Below are 22,847 nucleotides of genomic sequence, written 5' to 3'. Positions count from 1 at the left end.
GTGAAGAAGTGGAGAAAAGAAACCTTTCACAGAGAAACGTTTCCTGCAGCGTCAACCTTATTTTCTCTTCCTGTTGGTTCTCCTCCGTCCTTCCCTCCACCTCTTCAACCCCTCCCCCTTCCCTCCCTCCCTCCCTCCCTCCGTCACCTCCTGGCCTCTCGTTCACGTCCTGCCCTCGACCCCCCAACCCCAAGTTCACTCAGGTCAAGACCACAAGGGGCAGCCCACCCCCAGGGCAGGGGAAGCAGTGGGGGGGAGGGGGGGGTCGTAGCAGCCTAGTAAAACAGCCAGTGAAGTGGCTTTTGCAGGGCGACGGGGCCCTGCTCTCCATTTAATCTGGGCTGACCTGGGTGTGTGTGTGTGTGTGTGTCGCTGCCTGCTTCTAGGAGCAGATGGATGAGGTCACACACCTCATCAGATATGTGTCATCAGCAGTGCGTCGCACCCGACGGCGACAAACACACAGACACACACACACACACACACACACACACAGTGAGCGACGAACAGGAAGTGAGTCCGAAGCACCTGTTTCAAATTTCTCTGCGCGCAGCCGAATGCGCCGTCCAGCAGTTTGCCAGCCTCCGCGCGTCAACGCTCCCACCGTTCCCGCCAACTGTCCCGAAAAAAACAAAAGAAATGTTTTAATGATGCCAGAAAAAATAGGAAAAAGGAAAAATCCAGTGTGTTAATTTGCCGACTGATGAAACAACCAATTAGCAGAATCATAAAGCAGATTAAAAGCGAGAGTCGAGCTGCAGTCTTGATTTTGAGCTGCAGACTTGAGTCTCGCAGCGACAGGAAGGTGCTAATCGCTCTAGGGTGACCCCGCCCCCGCCTCCTCCTCTTCCTCCACCCCTCTCCTCCTCCTCTTCCTCCTCGTCTCTCTGCTGCACATCTGCACCGCAACACTCTTTTCCTCTCTCTTTTACAACTTGTGCTCGACTTGGCCTGATGTCTGAAGCTGCAGCGGCTCTCCAGCCTGTTGCTGCTGCTGCTGCTGCTGCTGTTGCTGTCTCGGACCAGCCAGCCAAAGATAAACCCCCCCCCCCCAAAAAAAAAAAGCAAAAGCATTTTTTCCCCCCCAGGCCTCCAACTCGAGTACAGAGTTGGAGCCGTCACCTTCACTCCAACACGGAAAATATCTTCAGCACAAGTTACAGACGACAAGAACACAGATTTTTTTTTCTTCTTCTTCTTCGTCCACTTGATGTGTTCATGGTCTGGCAGCGTTTCCGAGCACATTGTTTTCATTTGTTGTGTTTTTTTTTCTCTTCTTTTTCCACTTGGCAAGGTAAGAGGTGAGTGAAGATTTTCTCCTCTCGCTCGCTCGCCCGCTCTATCTTTCTCTTTTTTGTTGTTGTTGTTTCCCTCTGAGCGGTGGGAGGCGGGAGAAAGCAGGTCACGGCGGTTGGCACTGCTGTGGGAGGTGTGTGTGTGTGTGTGTGTGTGTGTGTGTGTGTGTGTGTGTGTGTGTGTGTGTGTGTGTGTGTGTGTGTGTGTGTGTGTGTGTGTGTGTGTGTCAGCGCCAGGGCCTTTGTGTCAGCAGACATTTTGTGGCAGGCAGGCAGGAGAGGAGCCGAGCGGCGTGACAAGAAGCTTTTCTCCTTTTTTAAAAAGGCGTGGTGACCCCGCTGACCCCGCTGAGTTGAAATGGAGGCCACCGTCACTGGAGGAGGAGGTGGAGGTGGTGGGTGGGGTGGGGTGGGGTGGAGGTGTGGGTGGGTGGGGAGGGGTGGGAGACTTTGACAGGAGTCGTGAATGAAAAACACGGAAAATAAACAAACGGGCGTCTGCATGCAGTTTGTGTTTGCCGCCGCGTGTGTGCGCACAACCTATTCGGGGTGCTGGGGAGGGGTGTGTGCGTGTGCGCGTGTGTGTGTGTGTGTGTGTGTGTGTGTGTGTCGCTGCTGCCGACTGACCTAAACCCCGCGGCGGCCGGCGTGCCTCTGCACAATCCCATGATTCATCCTTTTTCATGGCGTTTCCTCCCCGGTTGTGCGACGCTGCGCACTGTCAAGAGCTTACGCTGCGTTTGCTGCACACACACACACACACACACACACACACACTGAGCGCTTTGGACTTTAATGCATTTAAATGGCCTATCTAGTGGAGCGCCGATAGCATACACTCAGTGCAGTTCAAAGATAAAGCCGCCGCTGACATTATATTCATATTAATGCCTCTTTTTATTGGCCTCTTTTGATGTGCAGATTGTTGATAAAATTGTGCTTTGATTGGTCTTTTAAGCTGAAAACTGTTGCGGGCGGCCCGGCGCCCGGGAGTCAGTGGAGATTCGGCGGAACGATCGACGCGCCGACTGATTGATTTGCAATTAAGACTGAAGACGGAGAGACGCTTGATGAGCCGCCGCCTCCCAAAAGTGGAGATTTAGTCGCTTCTCTTTGCTTTGATGGCAGTTTTTTTTTTTTTTTTTGTAGTTGCTGTCGCCAGCAGATTTGGCCCTTTTGAGGCGGGTTGGGAGGGTGGGGTTGGGGGGTGGGGGCTCCAGCCGGGCAGGGGGGTTGAGCTGTGACAGGAACAGGAAGCCGCTGCTCGTCGGCTCTGGATGCTGCAGTTTGTTCAGCTTGTCAGTCGTCAGAGGACGAGCGGAGAACTGTGGCCGCTGAAAGCTTTTCTCTTCTCTGCTCCTCAGACCTCAGCGTTTGGGCTCGGCAGCTCGTGGGGATCTCTGATTGGCTGTCACTTCAGAGCCCAGTCACTTCCTGTTAGTTTTAACTCCCCCTACATGATGGGAAAGTTTTACTCCACCAATGTTTCCTAACTGGATCTTGTGTCTCAGCATCTCTTTCTCCCGCACTACACTTTTTCAGAAAGTTTGCGTCTGGCAGTACCCTTTGTGACGTCACAAAGGGTACTGAACCGTCTTCCAACTTGGCAGCAATACTCACACCCAGTAGTTTGCTTTTTTCCAAAGTTTTTTTTTGTGTGGAAGGTAAAACAATGCATCAATTTTAGTAGGTGGCTGTAAACAGTTTTTTTTCCTGCAGATTTGGTTGAATAATAAATTATGAAGCTTCTGCACTAAAGTCAAGGATGAAAAATAATGTGGGGCCATTATTAAGATGCCCTCCCACTTAAAATGTTCTCTTTTTTCCCTTTCTTTGGAAGATGGGCAATAAAACTCATGGATTTGCCAAACAAAACATGTAGTTTGTCTCTCTGTCGTCACGAGGAGGTCAGTGAAAGGTCAGGGATGGAAATTTACCTGAAATAAAGTGCAGATTTTGTTTTATTTTTCTCAGGCAACGGGCTCGGAAAATATTAGTCACATCGTAATGAAGGATTTGTGGATTTGTGGGCGGGGGTGAGGAGAGGATGGCGAGGGGGAGGGGCGGGGCGGGGCTTCATGGAGCCGTTCTGGAGGGTCACACTGGATCAAGAACCTTTTTTTATTTCTCAGCCATCTGCATGCACAGCCTGATATATGAATATATGTAGTGTGTGTGTGTGTGTGTGTGTGTGTGTGAGTGCAGACGTGCATTTCGAGTGTAAAACGTGATCCTGAGAAGTGCCGCAACAGCGGAAACGTGGATCACATTTGTATGAGAAAATGAACGCCTCTGTGCAGGATGATCTTCAAAAAAGAGAAAAAAGAAGGAAAGAAACAAATAAATAAAAGAAATAAAGGGGGAAAGGGCGGGAAAGTATGTAGAGGGGTGGTGGAGGTGGGAGGGGGTGTGTGTGTGTGTTCTGTTTGGCAAACACAACAACAACATGAGCAGCTTTGTCCCGGCTCAGCGTGCAGCAGATGCGGAGAGATGCTCCGTCCTCGGGACGAGAGAGAGAGAGAAAGGGGGGGGGGGCATTGCAGCTCTAATCAATTCAGGTGGAGCTGCTGCACTATCAGCGCCGCTGCCAGCGGAGCCCTGCTGCACAATAACTCACGCCGGCCGTTTGAGAAGTGTGTGAGTTTGATCCTGTGCCAGTCTGATGAATCGCTGTTTTCTCTCCACTTCCTCTTTTCTTTCTGTTTTTTTTTTTTTTGTTGCCCATCAGCACTTTTTATTCTGCAGTTAATCTGCCAGGACCCGCGCTGCCATTTCTCACCTCTCCGGGAGATTGTGTTGTGTTTCATTGTTGGTTTTCTGCTGTGTGTGTGTGTGTGTGTGTGTGTGTGTGTGTGTGTGTGTGTGTGTGTGTGTGTGTGTTTTCCTCCTCCTCATGTCGATGTCAAGGCCTCGCTGCTGCACATAAAAAACACCGCAGGCCCCACCCCTCCCCCTCCCGGCCTGGCCCCTCCCAACCCCTCCCCTACTTCCCCCCCTCCCCCTCCCTGCCCTGCCTGCTTGCTGAGATTGATTTAAAGGGCCGATAAGACTGACAGCCGGTGAAGAGCCGGGAGTTGAGAGCCTTATAAAAGGTGTCAGCAGGCCGCGGCTGAGCAGCGGAGACACTTGTTACCGACGGCCGGCGGCAGCTGTTAAAAGGATTGTCTGCTGTTACCCACAATGCATCCTGACCCTCTTGATTTAGTGGCCAGGTGGAGGGCGGGGCTCCGGCTCCCAACTTCCTCTGCCTCAGGCCTCGTTTATGCTCTGTCAGTTTTTTTCATTGTTGTTTTTTTTTTTTTTACGACAAGCGTCCGTCACCGTAGTGACGACAAAGAGTGAAAGGAAACGGTGAACTGAACGGTTTGACTGCTGGGTAATTTGTTGGTTGTAGTTTGTGGACTTTGGCTGTTGACTTAATTAATGAAGGAAGTTCTGCGGTTTTAAACATGAATGCATCAACGTCCCGTCTGTGCTTGTGCTGCACGCTGGGTTTCTTCTCCTCCTCTTCTTCTTGACAAACTCCCTGCACCGGCACGAGTCCTCAGCTTCTTGCAGGGACACACACACAACCGTCCAGACTCACACCGATACTGACCGTTAGAAGTGGCCTGTGGGAGGAGCCAGAGATCATGCAGACTCTGCACACAATACACAACCTTCTCACGCTGAGCCAGTTGTTTTCAATACAGTGACAATTGGTTGATAGGATGAGCTACAGGAGAGCGATTCTGCGATTACGAGAACTATTGAAGAAAGCAAACCATTGTTGGATGCGGACCAACTGGAATTGCTGTTTCCAGGCAAAAGAGGAACACTTTTGACTGGCGCGAACATCCGCTAATGTGTAGAAACAACTGGGCAGCACGTCACAAACACTGCCACCTGCTGGCCAACGGTGCAAACACATGGCAGGAGGAGAAAGATTACACAATTCGACGCTTCGCACTCAAGTGCAGAGCTGTGTCTCGGCTTTGTTCCTGTTTGTTTCTTAGGGCGTTTTCACACCAGGAGAGTCCTTTAGTTCGTTTTCTTTGGTCCGGACCAAAATACAATGCATCTGTTTTGGTTTGGTGCGGTTCCTTTTCACAATGCAATTTTCACAAGATTTGACAACAAAACCCACGCGTGTGCAAAAATCGTTCAATCATTGGACAAAAGGGTCGGGGGGCGGGGTAACACGGTAAAACACGGAAAGTAAACGATCATGGAGCTCCGGCGTGCTGCACTCGTTGCGCTCATAATGATTTTTTTTCCATTTGGAGCATCAGAGGCTTTTGATGCAACGTCGATTTTATGAGGAGATGTTTGCCATTTTGCGACATCGAAGACGTTTTGCAAGAACCGTCTCCTCACTGCTCCACGTTGAACCACGACTCGTGTTAGCCTGACGGTCCGACGACGTGCTACTAAACTTTCTACTATGCTAGCCAAAACAATATTGTGGCTACGGAAGCCTGTGACGTGTAAAAAGGTGTGGGATTTCAGAACTGGCTCTCACCGCGGTGCGGTCGCTTTCCCACGTCAACCGAACCGCACCATGGTTCGTTTGGAAGCGAACCTAGATCACCTCTCCGCCGAGGTCTCGGACCGGCACCAGAGTTCGCTGGTTTGTATTCACACCAGCCCAAAAGGTCCGCACAAGGGACTTTTAAGGTTTAGTCCGAACCAAACAGGGCAGGTGTGACTACGCCCTTTGTTTGTTAGATTTTCTCAAACTCACTTTCCATGAATCGTTGCTCAAAGACGTGCAAACGCAACAAGAACAACAAAGTGCAAAGCTTGTTATTTCATTTCAACACAGTTAAGCAATCAAATCAGGCTGCCAGCCGTTTGCATTAGATTCCTTACAGTTTGCCGCTCGACTGCACTACACAAACACAATGATGGCTAACGAGGCGGAAGCGGAGTGACCTGGAATATCGTGCACCTCCTTCCTCAAAACCCGGCCGGGATTAGGGACTGTGCGGCGGCGGTTCGAATCCTCGTGGTCATATTCCGGCTCCGGAAAATGCTCGCGTTCCTCCAGAGAGCTGCTCTACATACGGCAGGACAAGGAGCGCAAAGAGCCTGCTGAGACTCCACACCATTTATCTCCCAGCTGCAAGGTTGGGCCAGGACTAATTGACTGAGCTGTGTGTGTGTGTGTGTGTGTGTGTGTGTGTGTGTGTGTGTGTGTGTGTGTGTGTGTGTGTGTGTGTGTGTGTGTGTGTGTGTTTCAGCCCCTTGAAGCTGGGTGCATTAGTGGAGTGGAGATGATTGGACGTGGCAGAGGGAGGAGAGCAGACGAGCCGCTGCAGCCTCACAAGATAGAAAAAAAAAACACCTGCACAGTACACGGCTTCTTACATGAACATGCAACTGCACCGTCTCAATAATTAGGTGTGTGTGTGTGTGTGTGTGTGTGTGTGTGTGTGTGTTTTGGGGCGGGGTGGTCCAGAGAACAACCCACTTCATTTGTTGGGCAGGAAACGCTAGAACACCTTCAATGTTAAGTCGCTGGATTTGGACGCTGGAGCAAAATGTTCAAGCCGAGACAAACTGTAAGTGGATAGCAAGCTAATTAGCTTTAGCTTTTTTCTTTTTCTTTTTTTTTTTTTTTACTGCTCTTTCTTTTAAAAGGCATTCATGTGTATCATTCGCCTCGCCGGCGGCGGCACAGTTGATCAAAATACATATTTTATCAACAGGGGCGTCCCGTTTTTCACCTTGATGGCGACTCTGCAGCTGCCTGAAACACAGTCAAGGTGAATTTAAAAAGCAAATATTGAAATAAACATTGACAAATGGCGCCACTCATGATCCAATTAGTCCATCTATGACTTTGACAGAAGGACAGATTCATCGACTTCTAAATCGTCGGTCGCAGCCGAGGGCTTGACTGGATCCTGATGCAACATTTTCACACAGTCCAACACAAACACACACACACACACACACACACACACACACACGCAGTTGGAAGGACAGGAAAAATAACTCCTCCTCTGTTTAGTTCAGGGGTCCTCGACCCCTCGAGTGAGCGTCTCTGAAAGCCGTTGACCCACTGAACTCTGGAGGAGAAGCCGAGCGCTGATATTTTTGAAGTGCTGCTGCTGCCTGTTTGAATCTCCTTCCTGGTTTGGACCCGCTGCTCTCTCATGGGTTCCTCCCACCGCACCGCACCGCTCTGGACTTTATCAGCACATTGTTTGACTTGGCCGCCTCCCAATGTAAGCCCGAGTACAGCTCAGAGTTGGCTGCCTCGCCATCCGCAGGGACTTGGCTTGGCTGTGTGTGTGTGTGTGTGTGTGTGTGTGTGTGTGTGTGTGTGTGTGTGTGTGTGTAGGTTTTCGTTCTCTTTTTATTATTTTTTTTTGGGAGACTCAGGGGGAGGGAGCACTTGATTCTGCTGGACCAGGAAGCTTTGAATCACGCTGCCTCTTCCTGGAAGCAGCCTCGGGGGAGCTGAGCCAGGCCGGCTGGACTCTGGCAGGCCGTCTGGGCCGCGAGCCCAGCTGAGCCCGGCCGCGCCGGGCCCATCTTTACCTCGAACGGGCGGAGGCCACGCCCTCCCCCGCTGCTCCACCAGGTTGGCACGCCGCGGGTGCTTTCCTGTTGCTGGGGAAGTGTTGTCAGCCTTGGCCGGCCGCTCGGCGGTGGCCTCTGCCTGCAGAACTCTGGAAACAACTTTTATCGATGGGATGTAAATAGCAGGAGGCTCCGCCAGCCAGCCTCTTTGCTTTTTACCACCAGGTTTTTTTTCTGCCGCCGCCGACTCTGGTTCGCCGAGTGAGGAGCTACGATGGTTGCTTGATCGGACGTGCTGCACCTCAAGTAAATCTAAATATAAAATATATGTTTTGTCAAGCACCTGCTGACGCTGCTGCAGGGCATCGTTTGCAACGCGGACTTGTGAAAGCGGATATTAATAGTGAGGCCGGGCTGCTGTGGCAGGGTGTCCCAACCTTCCTGTTTTCCCTTTCTTCCTCTCAGCCCAGCGCTGACAGATTTACCTCTGGAAGACCTCCAGCATCTGAGACAGGGGGGGGGGAAAGGCCTCCATTGTTTCAAACTGGGCTCCAGTGGAAAGAAAACAGCCTCTTTCTTTTCTTTTCTTTTCTTTTTTAATTTGAGGGAAAATACCAAGCGCACTGGAACGTATTGCAATATCAATAGTTGTACTTGTCGGCTTGTCTGTACCGTTGACTTTTGTTTGTTTATCTCTTGATGTGATACGATTCCGTCAAGCAGGGTTTTCATTTTCAACTCTCCGGAGGCGGCCTGGAATCAGACGTCAGCCGAGTGAAGTGAAGTTTCCCTCTGCGAGTGCTCGCCGCGCTCTCGCTGAGATAACTTGAACGCTCGTCCCTCCCTGAAATTTCACCGGCCACAACGTCCGCTGGGAAATTAAGTCAGGAGAAGAAGAAAGTTATCCAACACTATCAAAGAAAGGGGAGGGACAGAGGAGAGATTCATGTCTCTGCTGGTGCGTTGCATGAAGATGTCACAGGGAGTTTTAGAATCAAGTCGCAGCTGCAGCCAACAGCAGCATAAAGTCGAGAGCAGCGGCGGCTCGGGTGAGTTTTCAGCCTGAAGCGGAAAATAAAAGATACATGATTAGCCATAAATACTTGAGACATTCTCTGTCTAAACTGGCTCTTCAGAAGAAAAACTAAACAAATAGTTTGCCTCCATCGTCTGCGTGTGATGAAAACGAAGCAAAACGTTCAGTGACGATGCAGAACTCATTCAAAATCCATCGCTTACTGAAGATGAAAGGCCCACTGTGTAAAAATCTTTCCGGGATCCAATGCAATAAGAAAAAAAAAATACATGCCAAAGTCTTCATTGAGATGAGGTGACTGAGGATGAAGTGTTGCATTTTTCATTCACCAGCAGTAATTTATGATAAAGTCAACATTCTACAGTAGCCCAGAAGGTCCTTTTGAACTGAGGTTTGGTGATTTTACTTTGACGTCGCAGCTGTTAGGTGAGAAACATGCGATGTGGTTAGACCTTAATCACGTTCACATTGTGTCCAGTGTGCTTTCTGACCACTAGATGGTGACAAATGTTACACGGTGGGCCTTTAAAAATATAGACCGAATATTTTAGGTAGATTGTCTTTGTTTGGCCCCTTTTTTGCTTCGACTTAAAAAAAAACAAAAAACAATTATACAGATATGTTTGGAAAAGATCTGTGTGTCTTCTCGCGCTTGTCGGAAATCTTTGTAAATTTCGTAACTCTCCAGAATTTATCCGCCAGCTTTCCAGAAAATCCTTTTCAATAAGAAAAGACAAAGCTCCTCTTCCAACTGACGGTTCTATGTCTAATCCTTCTCCGCCGTCGCCCGCAAAGCCTGAAACTATGACTCATTATTTTACTGTTGCTTGAAATGCAGCAGCTGTTGACGATTCTTGTCATAATTAACTGACAAACGTTGAAAATCGGCGCTGGCAGGGGAGAGAGAGAGAGACGCTACGATCTGGGCCCTTGTTTGTTTATTGTTGGTTTTTTCTTTTTGATGGTTTATGAAATTCACTTATTCACTTTAGTGTGTTTTTTTTGGTACAGGTGTGTTTAATTAGTTGAATAGATGCTTGGAAATGAACCAAGCAGGAAGGTTTAAATCTTTTTTTTTTTTTTTTTTTTTGGAATATGCAACACATTATGGAACATGATCACAAACACTGGACACAACCATTGTAAATATTCTTAGTAGACTGCAAGTAGAAAATCTGACTCTCAATGAATTTCAACCGCCAGGGAGGAAGAGAAAGTAAAAGATGAATGAATGAAGGTTCTTGGACTGCGTGTGAAGACGCGCACACAAACACACACACACACACTCTCAACAGGATCAAACGTAGTCATTTGGTAGCTGTGAAAAAGTGGAAACCTTTTAATAAAACCAAAGACAGTCAGAGCAGGACAACAGTCAGTCGGTGTGGCCTCAGCAAGTCGCCATCAAGGCAGAAATCAATAATCATTCATTCATTCATCTTCTGTACCCACTTATTCCTATTCAGGGTCACGGGGGTCTGCTGGAGCCTCTCCCAGCTGTCTCACACTCACACCTACAGACAATTTCAGAGTGTTCAATTGACCTCACTTGCATGTTTTTGGACGGTGGGAGGAAGCCGTAGAACCTGGAGAGAACATGCAAACTCCACACAGAAAGATCCCAGGTCCGGGCCCCGGAATCGAACCCACAACCTTCTTGCTGTGAGGCGGCAGCGCTAACCACTGCGCCACTATGTCGCCCGAAATCAATAATCAATAAATAATATTAATCCGTCGGATTAATGAGATTGTGAGATCACCAGCTGCAACCAGAACTTCACTTCAACACCGACCTTGTTCAGGTTGCCGTCCACGTAGAAAAAATGAAACGCAGCCATCAAGAGCAGCGTTGCCAGTTTGAAGGAGAACAACATCATACATCAAACTGTAGAGCCAAGATGGTGCAAAAACTGAAAAAAAAAGAAAGAGGAAGTGTTGATTTGATCAGCCAGGGTGGGAGGGGCCAGTTGTGTCCCGTGTGGAATAAACAGGCTTGTTAACATGTAAAGGGGAATATTCCCAACGCTGCTGCCGTGCATGTTAACACCTCGATTGGACGATCATCCTCCATCAGTGTGTGTGTGGACCTTAATCAGAGCTCCGCGCTCTAACAAGCGGACTGGGAGCCGTCCTGCTCTCGCTCGTCCGGCTCTCCTCTCTCGCTCGGGCTGCGTACCATTCCAAAGGTTTTGGTCCAATATTACTCTTGTTTTCTTTTGTTCAGACAATTTCCAAACTCTTCTTCAAATGCGTGTTTTAGGTGTGCGTTTACCTCCTCCTCCATCTTCTGCTCCAACTTGTAGTGTGCTTTAAAACTGTTCATTTTGTTTTTGATTTGGTTGATTTTGCTTGCCGTAGTTCTGATCCGTTCTCTGATGAGGGCTTTTCTTGCTGTCTTGATTATGTTCTCTGCATTTCTGGTCGGGATAGAGCTTTTCATGTTGAGGCTTGCCAGTGTTTTATCCTCGTCTCTGCATTGCAGGTTGAATCTTAGGTGGTTCTTTTGGCGAGCTCTGTTTTTTTCCCAACTTCTCCAGTCCAGTTGACGCTGTCATGTCCAAGACTTCCATGAATAAGACCAAAAATGTCTAAGACATAAAAATGTCGAGACTAAAACATTTTCAGTCCAGTTTTGGTACAATGCCAATTTTGATACCGGTTCCAGAGTGATACTTTTTTTTTTTTTTTTTTTTTTTTTTTTTTAAACCAATTTGAAGAACAACAAAAATATACATTGTTGCCATTGCGCCACTAAACTTTTTCCATTTTCCTGCTGACTCAAATTGAGATTTTGTTGTGTTCTCATCCTTTGCCGCTACGTCCTCGGCACAGATGTTGCATTTTGCTTTTATTTTGGAGCCACTTTTAGAATCTATGGCACGACGCTAATTTTTAGTCTGACGTCAACAAACGTTTCTCAGTATCTTCAGTTCACGGCTCTATAGTGTGAAAGATCAGCAGCCACTGTGGGTCTCGACTCACTCATCTCATTTGCAGAATGGGAACCTAAAGATGATTCATTTTTCAGTCAGCCAAACTCCTGCAGCATCTCTCTGAACTGATCCAGCCTACCTCTGATGAAAACACTTCTGCTGTGAGTCTGATTGCACAGCTGTAATAATATTGACATTTTTAAAGTCACTTTTGGTGTAATTTAATGAACAGGGTTTATGTGACAAAACAAAAAAAAAAGGAGGGGGGGGGGGGAGTCTGAGTTTATTGGCAGCTGACTGACACATGTGGAAGTATTTTGCTGTGGGATATTAGCCTCTAAATGTCAAGGCATGCACTGTAAAGCAGCGGAGCGGGAGGGGAGGAAGAGGAGGAAGAGAAGACTCCTCCTCCTCATCTCTCCTCACTTCGCCTTCAGCCGAGAGCCCCGAGCCTTCACTCGTCTCCACTCCACTCCTACCCGCATCCTTAGAAAGTCTTAGCCGAGCGAACCCGAAGGCTTAATGTCAGCAAATTAATTATGGATTCACCCAATTAGTTCACAAACGACGGCGTGTTCGAGGGAAAACGATCATTCCCCGGAATGACTCGTCTCTCCGGTTCTTCTCCCCAGCGTGCCGTGTGCCTGTCAGAGCTGTGTAAGCAGCAGCTGAGTGTGTGTGTGTGTGTGTGTGTGTGTGTGTGTGTGTGTGTGTGTGTGTGTGTGTGTGTGTGAGTGTGTGTGTGTGTGTGTGAGCAAGAGAGAGAGAGAGATGCTCAGCGGGCAGGTGGCCTGACCTTTTTCATTATTCAGTCCTCCTCCTCTACTTCGTCGTCGTCCTCCTCCTCCTCCTCCTCTACTTTGTCCTCCTCCTCATCCTTCTCCACTACCTCCTTCTCATCCCTCCTCCCCCTCCTCCTTGTGTTCCTGATGTTTTCTCCACTTTGCTGTTTCTTCTCTGGCCAAACACGTCAGAGGAGAAAAGTGAAGCTGTCGGATCAAACTGACACTTGACAACAACGGAAGTGACAACTTTTTGGACCCCCCCCCCCCCCATCTTACTCCCCTGCTGTTATGTGTCTTATTAAAGCAACTTTCCGATTACAACATAGAACTCTGGACAAGAAAATGGAACATAGGGAACATCGGGAATCATGATGGTTAAATTTCCGGAAGTGGTGCTCTTGCAGATTAATTTGCCTTTTGACTCGTTTCCGCCACTGTAAATACAAATAATGTGGGAAAGACTGAAACTGGAGGTCGCGGCTAATGAATCTGCTTGCTGCTAATTAACGCGCTGATGACTCTTTTTGGAGGACACTTGAAATCACTCAAGCACCTATCATATCATTTTGCTCCTCTTTGTAAAACTTGATGGCACCTTTAATTTCCTTTTAGGAAAATGCAAATGCAAATGTGAATCACTGAACAAACAAAATAGACAAAAGTGAATCATAATGATGATAAATGGCGGGAAGTTATTTCTACTGAATGTATGAAGTTATTTATGCAAAATGTTGCATTATAACTCCTAGCATACTTTTACCACCTAAAACCATGCAATTTAATACAGTTTGAATAGTTAACCTTGTCTAGCATAAAAAGCCAACATTCTAAATACATCAGTAAAATCCTTATCTTTTCAAACGGAATCCAGCCCGTGGTGAAGGGCCAGATGTTTTGCTGACAGTCACAATAGACGCGGACGGTTTGCCGAAACACAGTGAGCACGTCCACAAGTGTTGAACGACATCACTAACGGTGGGAAGACGATCAAACTGCTTCTTCCAGTTGAGCAGCAGTGGCGGTGTGAGCGCTCTGGGATGTTTCCGCTCTCTTGTGAATCCCTGACGGACCGTCCGGACAGAGATCCCAGTGTTGTCACTGACACTGAGACACTGAGCCGAGCAGCAGCGTCGTCCTCTGAGGCGGTTCTGGGTTCCTCTGTTTGTTGTCCGACGCCTCTCTGACTCAAACGTTTCTGTTTGGACGATCCTGCGGCCCTGCAGGCAAAGAGTCTCGTCGATTTCACGGCTCGTAATGTCTCTGAAAGTTCCAGTGTGTAAAATTTGGCTTCATTTATGATTCACATATTGGTAAAAGCTTAATATACTGCCCTTAAATACATTGATAAAACTGTACACTTGCAGAGTGGTATCCAGGATTGCCAGGTCGCCTGACAGCAGTTTCGTAAATGGGGTGAATTCTCGCGTCTTTAAATAAACCAACAAAGAAGAAGGTGGACGAGGTATCTAGGTTTGTTTGAACAGGCCACTGTAGTTCACTGGCAAGCTCAGGAGAGGGCGGGGGAGCAAAAGAGCGCCGCTATGCCAAATATAACCACTTAATGGCGTTTCTTCTTAAGATCTCCAAATATTACACACTTAACCTTCAAATGTTAAGATTCAAGTATTTGACCTTTGGGGTCGGCTTCCAGATCCCGCTGGTCGCCACTCAGGCTTTACACCTGCGTTCCTCTGTGGGGGTCTGCTGCTATTCATTTACCTGGCAAGTCGATATGTCCTGGGGGTGTGGCATCGGCAGAGTGATGGACGCACGACAGGAAGTGGACAAGGATCGGAAGAAATGACCCGAGATTAATGAATGAAAAGGTCCGGCTGCTGCCGTGCAGGAAACACACCTGGGAAGTGGCGCCATCATTCAGCGAGGTTTAGAATCGCAGTCGTTTTTTTTAAGGTCCATTTCAGTAAAGTGGATTTTACTGAGCACGGCAACTTTGACAGGCGTCGGCTATTTCCTATTTCCTCTGTCAGAGAGGTTTTTTGTTTTGTTTTATTATTGTGTTGCAGTGTTTTTCACTGCCAGGACTTCCAGCTCAAAGACAATATTGGCGGTCGAACCGCTCGTTTCATCAACAGAAGACTGTGACGCTGCGCAGATTTTAACCGCTGTCTGTTGGTGCCACCGCGTCACCACGCGCGTTGGCAGCCGCTCCACCTCCAGGTGCAGTTCATCACCTCGTCTCTGTCTGTCAGATGGCGAGGATGATGATGATGAAGAAGAAGATGATGATGATGATGATGATGATGGTGATGAATCACCGTCTCCAAAGTCTTGATAGTCTCTTCCAGACGGATCAACTTTTGCCAGTGATTCTTGGGGGAAAAAAACGCAGTGGGGAAAAAAAAAATATATAATATAATAAATAAAAATAAATAAAAATAAAATAAAAAGGAAGAAGGTAAAAGCAGAATTTGACATCCCTTTCAATGTCACAGCGGCGATCAATCAGGAATGTGAGGAATCAGACGGCGCCTCAGAAGGAGTGTTTGTCAGGGAGGAGGGAAAAACAGGCATCAGACGGAGAAAAGTGGAGCCTTTAGAGCAGCAAAGTCACTTTTTTACAGCAAATGGGCCACTTTGTCACCAGCAGCAGCTGCTGAGTGTGAGTCTGCGAGAGTGTGAGTGCGTGATTCTTTTTTTTCTTCTTCTGTGTTTGTGTGTGTATCTATCGCCTGCAGCTTCCTCTGCCTTTTTGTGAGTCTGAGTGACTTTGTTGTCAAGGATCCTTTAATGCCTTCCCGTGTTCAAGCCCCCAACCCCTCCCCCGCCCCTTCGCCTTGTGCTAATACATCAATACTGTGTGTACATGCAGCACCACTGTGTGTGTATGTGTGTGTGTGTGTGTGTGTGTGTGTGTGTGTGTGTGTGTGTGTGTTCAGCCTTGTTCAATCAGAGTGTGTTGTCTCTCTGGCTGCAGGTGTGTGTGTCGGCGGTATGCCCCGGGGAGCAGCGCTGACTGTGCACTAGGAGTCTGAACCTCGTCAGAATCAGCGGCTGAGGAGACGGAGCAGCTTCCTGCCGAGCCGAGCCGAGCCGAGCCGAGCCGAGCTGTGCTGCGACGCCATGTCTCTGACGGACAAACACAAAGTCAAGAGGCAGCGACTGGACCGGATCTGCGAAGGTACCAACACGTCGTCCCTGATCTTCACTCGGCAGCTGAAAGGTTCAGGGTCAACACCTTCTCTTTTCTTTAGAGTTTGTTCTGTGTTCTTTGCTGGAATTCTGTAATTTGGGACATACACACACACACACACACACACACACACACACACAGACATACAGACGAGTGATGAGCAGAGTGTGTGTGTGTGTGTGTTGGAGCTGTAACCCTGTTCTCACTGGTGCAGTGACTGATTGGCCTTCAAACATTTTTAACAAAACTGCTCTACTTGTCTTCTTGTCAGTTCGATTTTTACACTACATACATATATATATATATATGAGTATTTCAACTTAATTTTTTCAGTGACTTCATCTCTTCTCTTGGCCGACTATGATCTCCGCTGATTCCGCTGCTTGGTGGAATTTTGCTGTGTCACTGCTTTAAAAACAAACCTGAGCCCTGAGCCCTGAAGCGTGAAAAATGAAACTCAGAATCGCCCTTTTCCGGGTCACTGAAGTCCTGCCCTCCAAGACGCGGTTCCACCCCTGCTGTTTCCAGCACAACCTTCAGAAGCGGCGGCGCTCCCTGGAGCGTGGACCTCGGCTCCGTGCTCGGCAGGGAGCTGCTCCTTCACCTGCGGCGCTCCGGGTCGCCCCCTGGCTGTTGTTGTCTTAGCGGCGCAGCGCCTGCGACCCGACTTCTTCGCAGGTCAGCGGCTGATTTCTGCACACTGAGCCGTGCCGATTGTCAGGCTTTAGGTGGCGCCCCCCACCCCACCCCACCCCCCCACTGTGCAGCATTGGCCTGTGCATCAAGAAACACGAAGCCCCTCGCGTGGGCATGTTAAGCTGCAGATGTGCATTTTTAAAACCCACTTGTTTGACTTGCGTGTGCGTGCATGTGTGTGTCTGCCAGGCTGTGTCCTGAGGTAAAACCGTCTCCTCTGGCTGCTGTCTGGGCCCCCCAGAGGCTTGTTAAGCTGCCCGGCCCTCCTGATGCCGCTCCGGTGTTTCCTCCGGTATCCGTGTGTTTGTTTTAGCGGTGGACGCTCCGCACTGGAAGCACAATAAAAAAAAAAAACAATAGGACACACGTGGCATTTGCCGGGAAAAGGGAAGGGTTTTTTGGGAGGGGGAGGTGGCGGGGGAGGGCCTGGGTGCCACGGCAGCGGAGGATCAGTTACCGCAGGAGGCTGTTTGATGTAAAGCAGGCCTTTAAAAATGCATTAGGGGAGTAATTTATGCTGACGTGTCAGTGTGGAGCGACAGGGATAAAAAAAAAAAAATAAAGAAAAAAGACACAAAGAACATCATCACTTTCTGATCATCAGCGGAGATCAAGGGAGGCTTTTTTTCATACACGCACGTTTGACTTTCTGGCTGCCTCTTTGATCTGCGTTTGCACTCTGATCCGTCTCAGAACACCAGAGCTGCTGCGCTCAGGTTCTGACGGCTGACAGAGTTTCAGCATCATGTCCACCTTTTTTTGCAATGATCATATCAGTCATATGTAAAATATATGAGCTCAACTCAGACTTCAGGACAAACTAATGTGACTGTGATGTCACAGCGCCCCCTGTGTGTTGCTTACTAGCAGGTTACTCTAATGACCTAAGCTAATTTACAATCCTGGCTCCTTATATCTGCTTGTTACCATAAGCTCAGATACATTGTAACGTACCAAAACGTATTTGGAATATTTCTGTCCTTTAATTCTTTTGCTTGCTCTGCTTTTCTCGTCTAGCTACAGAAAATACAGCAAGCTCTAGAAAGCCATTCCTTCTGACATCACAAAGGGCATCCATACCTCTTACAGGTTCGTGAAAATAACCTTTAAAGACTTTGGCTTCTTAGATTTTGGTTTTGCTCTATGTATATATACTTATATTTATACACTACCAGTCAAAGGTTGGAGACACCCTATGAATTGAATGTCTCTTCTTTCATTCTCATGACGATTGACATTGCAGTTTCTCGCTGAAGACGTCAAAACTACGTATGAATACGCATTATATATACGAGTTATGCAGGAAACAATGAAAGTGTAAAATAGCTCAAACGTGTTTTTATTTTCAAATTCTTCAAAATAGCCACCTTTCATAAAACAAAGTTATTTCATGTGTTTTTCTTTGCTGCATAATTACACATATCTTACTCATATATTTGACGTCTTCAGTATCTGTCTGCAGTGTAGAAAGTTGTAAAGATGAAGAAAAAACATTGCATTAGATAGTGTGTCCAAAATTTTGACAGGTACTGTATATGTACCTGTCAAAACTGTGTATATATATATATATGTATATATATATATATATATATATATATATATATATATATATATATATATATATATATATATATATATATATATACATATATATATATATATATATATATATATATATATATATACATATATATATATATATGAATATATATACATATATATATATATATATATATGTATATATATATATATATATATATATATATGTATATACATATATATATATATATATATATATATGTGTATACACATACATATATATGTATATATGTATACATTATAAGTTTAGAAGTTACTTTGTCCACCCTTCATTTGCTCATTTGTAGTTGTCATACTTAAGAATGAAGCGGAAGGCCAGTCGTGCTACAGACATAGCATGAAAATAATAGAAGGCGGAGATGAGTCATTCCCTGCAGGTGTTCCGTCCGCCCGTCCGTCCGTCCGACATTCTTGCCGATGAGTCTTTCCGTTTGCGTCCAGCTGTTGCTGGGCGGCGCTCAGACAGCTGAGGCACTTAACGACTCCAGAGGGGGGCGCCGGCGGTTCTGCCTGCTCTGCGGGAGGCCGCGGCGCTAACAACAGGTGTGTCACCGCCACCTCTCCGGCGTCGGCCAATCAGGCGCTCCGATGGAGCCGCGGCACAGCCGCCCAGATGGCCGCGTGGCTCGGCCTCAGCGGCTGCTGCTGTGAGGCCACCAGGAGAGAAATAAACACAAGCAGCTTGTGGTTTTCCAGCCAGTGACCAGGCAACTTTTTTGTTTTATTTTATTTGTCTGTTTTATTGTCGTGGCCTGATGTAGCTGCTGTGGTCGTTGTCGTCGCCACTCAAACACAAAGACCAGCGCCTGCTCTCGGTGGGTTCAGTCGACTGTTATTTTGGGAGGGGGCGCGTTTGTTGAATTTTTTTTTGGCGAACAGGTAAAAAAAAAATAAAAAAATCCTCGCAGGACTTGTGTAGCTGCAGCCGATAGAGCAACTCATCACGGTCCAGGACGGCGGAGCTCCAACCAGCGTTTGGAGCGTTTGGCAGGCGCCTGGTTAGCGTCTCCGCAGAGCCCTGAGCTCCTCGCCGGCCAGCCGAGCCTTCGCTTTGGCTGGCGACGACAACGACAACAACAACTTGGACCCGAGTGCTCGTCCGAGACGTGTTTTTTCCACGGCGTGCAAGGTGTAAACCAGCGTTTACTTGTCGCTTCTGGCGTCCAAACGGTGGATGACGAGGCAGATGAAGCCATTGGCTGCTTCAATCTGGCCCACGTCCTGCAGGGAGCCGGTGGGGAAAAGGAAAACCTGGAAAACCTGACTTTGTCCATGTTCTGGGATTTGGCTGGACTTTCTACGTTACAAGTCGAGCTGATTGTCGCTGTAACGCCTCTGCGGACTTTTTATTTGTAAATACCTCTGCGTGAGAGCGAGTCATCGTCTGAGCAGCTGGCCAATCACAAGGGAGCGAGCTGTTCCAAGGCGGAGCCACGGATGGAGCAGGTAGGGTCGGGGGGGGAGGGGCTGCGAGGCCTGAACGGCTCAAACTCGGGAGTTCTTTTCACCAAACAACCCCTTGTGTGCGGTTGGAGGTCGACGAGCGAAATTAATTCATTACATCTGCGAGCGGCCACAGTAGGGCCCCTTAAACTGCGTTGCATCATCAGCGGCGCTTGATTGAAACCAGATTCCGCGTTGCTGTAAACGAACCTCGGCACGGGGACGCTGTAACCTTCCACTCTGCGCCTCAGCGGATCTATAAATCTGAGCCAATCAGGGCTCGGCGTGCACGTTTACTGGCCGCGCTCGCTTTATCGCGTTGTGCAAACGTCCCTCTCCCTCCAAACAGACTCTGTATCTTCTCCCCCATGAGGGGTGCGGAGGTAAATCACGCCGCCACCTCCTCCTCCTCCTCCTCCTCCTCCTCCTCCTCCCCTCCACTCAGCTGCACGCCTCCTCCTCTCTCCAAAAAGCAAGCGGGCTGTCGCCTCTCCCTTCTGTCTGGCCCATCTGTGATGCAGTATGGGCCACTGGCTTGGTAATGACGGGCAGACGGCGCACGGGGCTGTGCACAAGAGCGAGGAGACGAGAGGAGAGAAGAGGAGGGGAAGGGAACGAGCGAACGAGCGAACGAGTCGAGCTGCTGTAAAATGGAAGAGTGAAAGTCTAATCTGCTGCACGAGCGAGTCGTCCGGCGCAGGTCTGGCCTCGCTGATAAACAACAACAACAACAACAACAACAACAACAACAACAACAACAACGACGACGAAGAAGATGAAGAAGGTTTGCACGACCTGCAGGTTTCAGCCCATTGAGATCCAGACGAGATTTGATTTCATTTCATTTGAACACGTCGAAATTGTCCATCCATCCATCCATCCATCCATCCATCCATCCATCCATCCATCCATCCATTTTCAATACCCGCTTGGTCCTGCACTCTGGGTTGCAGGGGTCTGCTGGCGCCAATCCCAGCAGTCACAGGGTGAAGGCAGGGTGACACCCTGGACAAGTGGCCACTTCATCTCCAGTTACGATTTGCTAGTATATGGTGACACAAAACATGACCTTGGCCAAATGACCAGTAAATAAGGCTTTCCAGCATCCTATTCATGGCTAACAGTCTACGAAAACCTCGGAAATTGTGTTTTGCGAGTGACAGCTTTTAGAAAATATTTTAGAAAAAAAAAAAAAAACGGCTAAGCAAAAATAGATGTGGTGGGGGGTGGGGGGGCGGAGACCATGTGAGGAGCCTGAAGAAACTTCCAGTGGAGTCGCTGAAGAGCCAAACAGGCCGAGGAGCCGACGATGTCACCACTCACTAACATTTAATTGACTGGAATTTTTTTCCCCCCGCATTGCCGCCTTTTTTTTGCCTGACACTTCGGTTCCAGGCGGCTTCCCCCCTCCCCCTCCCTCCTCTCCTCTGGGACGGTGGGGGGGAGGCTTGTTGAAACTTTAATACACTGTAGAATCACAGCAATTGAGTGGAATTTTCAAGTTCTTTCCCAGTCACGCTTTAAATTTATGAAGCCGTCCCGATGAAAGTTTAATGGATCAGCAGTTGTAGGGTTGAGGCCGCCATCTAAATCACTCCGCCGCTATCTCCCTCTCTCTCTCTCTCACTCTCACTCTCTCTCTCTCTCTCTCTTCCTCTCTCGCCCTCAGTGAACCCTGCGCCCTACAAAGACGGTCGACACCTCGTTGTTGCACCTGCAGCTTTTCGCAGAGCACCGCCCGCTCAGCCGTCCTTTTTTTTTTTTTTTGGGGGGGGGGGTTCCCTCCTCTTCTCTTGTATAATTCATGAGCCGCGGCGTCCCCGTTGCTTGATGAATGTAATATAGCATGCTCACTTAATTATGGAGCAGCTCTCGCGGGGGGCTTATCAGTGGCGGCGCGGACAAGATGAGCGCGATGCTCTGCGGCTCCTGCTGCTCACGTATCGCCGCGAAACGCCGCAATTTGCATGGAAGGAGATACGACGTGCCAAATCCCTCTCAGCGCGGCTGCTGCTGCTGCTGCTCGGCTCGTGTGCTTGAGATGTTTGTTATTGTTATTAATATTTTGTCAGGAAGCGGGGATGTGAGTGACACGCAGGCCTGGAGGGGGCTTATTATTAAAAGAAGTTATTGTGGGCGATGGCCGGGCGGAGATACCAGGCTGTGATTAATGGCGTGTTTCTCCAGCTGACAAAAAAAAAAAAAAAAGAAGGCGCGGGACGACTCCGAGGAATCAGCGGGAGGAAATTGAAGGCGTAGCTCACCTCTAATGAAAGAAACAATCCTGCGGATGAGCATCATCCCCGACCGCCAGCGGCCACCAGGGGGAGAAGAAAACGAATCAGCTCTGATTTATTTTTGTTTTGACCTACTTAACGTTCCCCAATTAGGATGTTCCCGTAATGAACCAATCTTCATTTTTTTTTTTTTGTTTTTTTTTTTGTTTTTTTGGTTGTTGTTTCTTCCCGGCGTTTTGCTGCGATTGCATCACTCCAGAAATGGAAGCGAGGCTGTTGCCACATCGTCGCGTCACGTCCCTGGACTCTCGTGGCCTAACAGGTAGCGGGACGAGCGACAGAGAGGCCAAGCTGCCGTCACTCTGGAGAAGCTGCAGGAAAAATGAGCCGCCTCTCCGTCACGCTGTCAGGGTGAAGTCTGCACAACGCTCCTTCCTCTCAAAGCCCCCGCTGCTGCTTTTTTTTTTTTTGTTCCCTTCTCCCCCACACAGACAGAAAAAAGGAACAGGCAGCAGAATAGAAAGACGCTTGTAGCCGTCTAGTTGTCACAGTCCAGTGCCGTCCAATCGCACTTCCTCCAGTCCTCCAATCATCATCTCCTTCTTATCGGCTCCTTTTTTGTCCCCGTCACACACTTATCAAAGCTCCCTTTTCTTCTCCCGCTTCCGCCCTTTCTTTCCTCCGCTGTATTTACATTCGGCCTGTCAAGGCGAGTAAACACTTGCGGTTATCTGCCCCGATGCCAGCATCATCTCAGATAAGACGCATCTGCTCGCCGCTGAATATCTGCCTACCCGGCAGGAAGAGCGGCAAACACGGCGGCTGGAGGGATTCAGTTGGCGTCCATTCATTTGTTTGAATCCTGCTGTTTTAAGCAAACACAGCAAACACAGCAAACACAGCAAACACAGCGCGGCTTTATTATGGCAGCACTTCACTGCTTATTCCACTTATTCCACTTATTAGTGTATTCATTATTATATTATTTTTAAGTCTTTGAAAATCAATTTTTCCTCCCCCGGCGATGCGCGGTGCTGCAGTTTACGCCGTCGTCGTCGTCATCGCAGCAGGAAGGTTGCAGGTTCCATTCCCTCCTGCCTGGCCAGTGTGGGGTTTTGTGTGTACTCTGGCTCCTCCCACTGTCCAAAGACGTGCACGTCAG

The 22,847-nt window shown here is 48.3% G+C and overlaps 1 protein-coding gene across 4 annotated transcripts in view; it reads left to right on the top strand.

Annotated features, from left to right (window-relative positions):
- Nucleotides 1-22,847, top strand: part of LOC142893150 (C-terminal-binding protein 2) — a 97,881-nt gene that overhangs the window by 28,750 nt on the left and 46,284 nt on the right. For 2 of the 4 annotated variants that reach the window (XM_076033433.1, XM_076033437.1), the window contains exons 2-3: nucleotides 15,495-15,698; nucleotides 17,424-17,495. In XM_076033433.1, coding sequence (XP_075889548.1) covers nucleotides 15,641-15,698; nucleotides 17,424-17,495 — 130 coding nt within the window. In that variant the 5' untranslated portion in view covers nucleotides 15,495-15,640. Of the gene's footprint in view, nucleotides 1-15,494; nucleotides 15,741-17,423; nucleotides 17,496-22,847 lie in introns of all 4 variants that reach the window. The other 2 variants (XM_076033434.1, XM_076033435.1) reach the window with 2 other exon arrangements.

Source organism: Nelusetta ayraudi, unplaced genomic scaffold, assembly GCF_046127955.1.
Source record: "Nelusetta ayraudi isolate G7.1 ecotype Tasmania unplaced genomic scaffold, CSIRO-AGI_Nayr_v1 ptg000042l, whole genome shotgun sequence".
Classification (NCBI taxonomy): domain Eukaryota; kingdom Metazoa; phylum Chordata; class Actinopteri; order Tetraodontiformes; family Monacanthidae; genus Nelusetta; species Nelusetta ayraudi.
The sequence above is the reverse complement of the archived record's forward strand: the minus strand, read 5'-3'. Positions and strand labels throughout refer to the sequence as shown.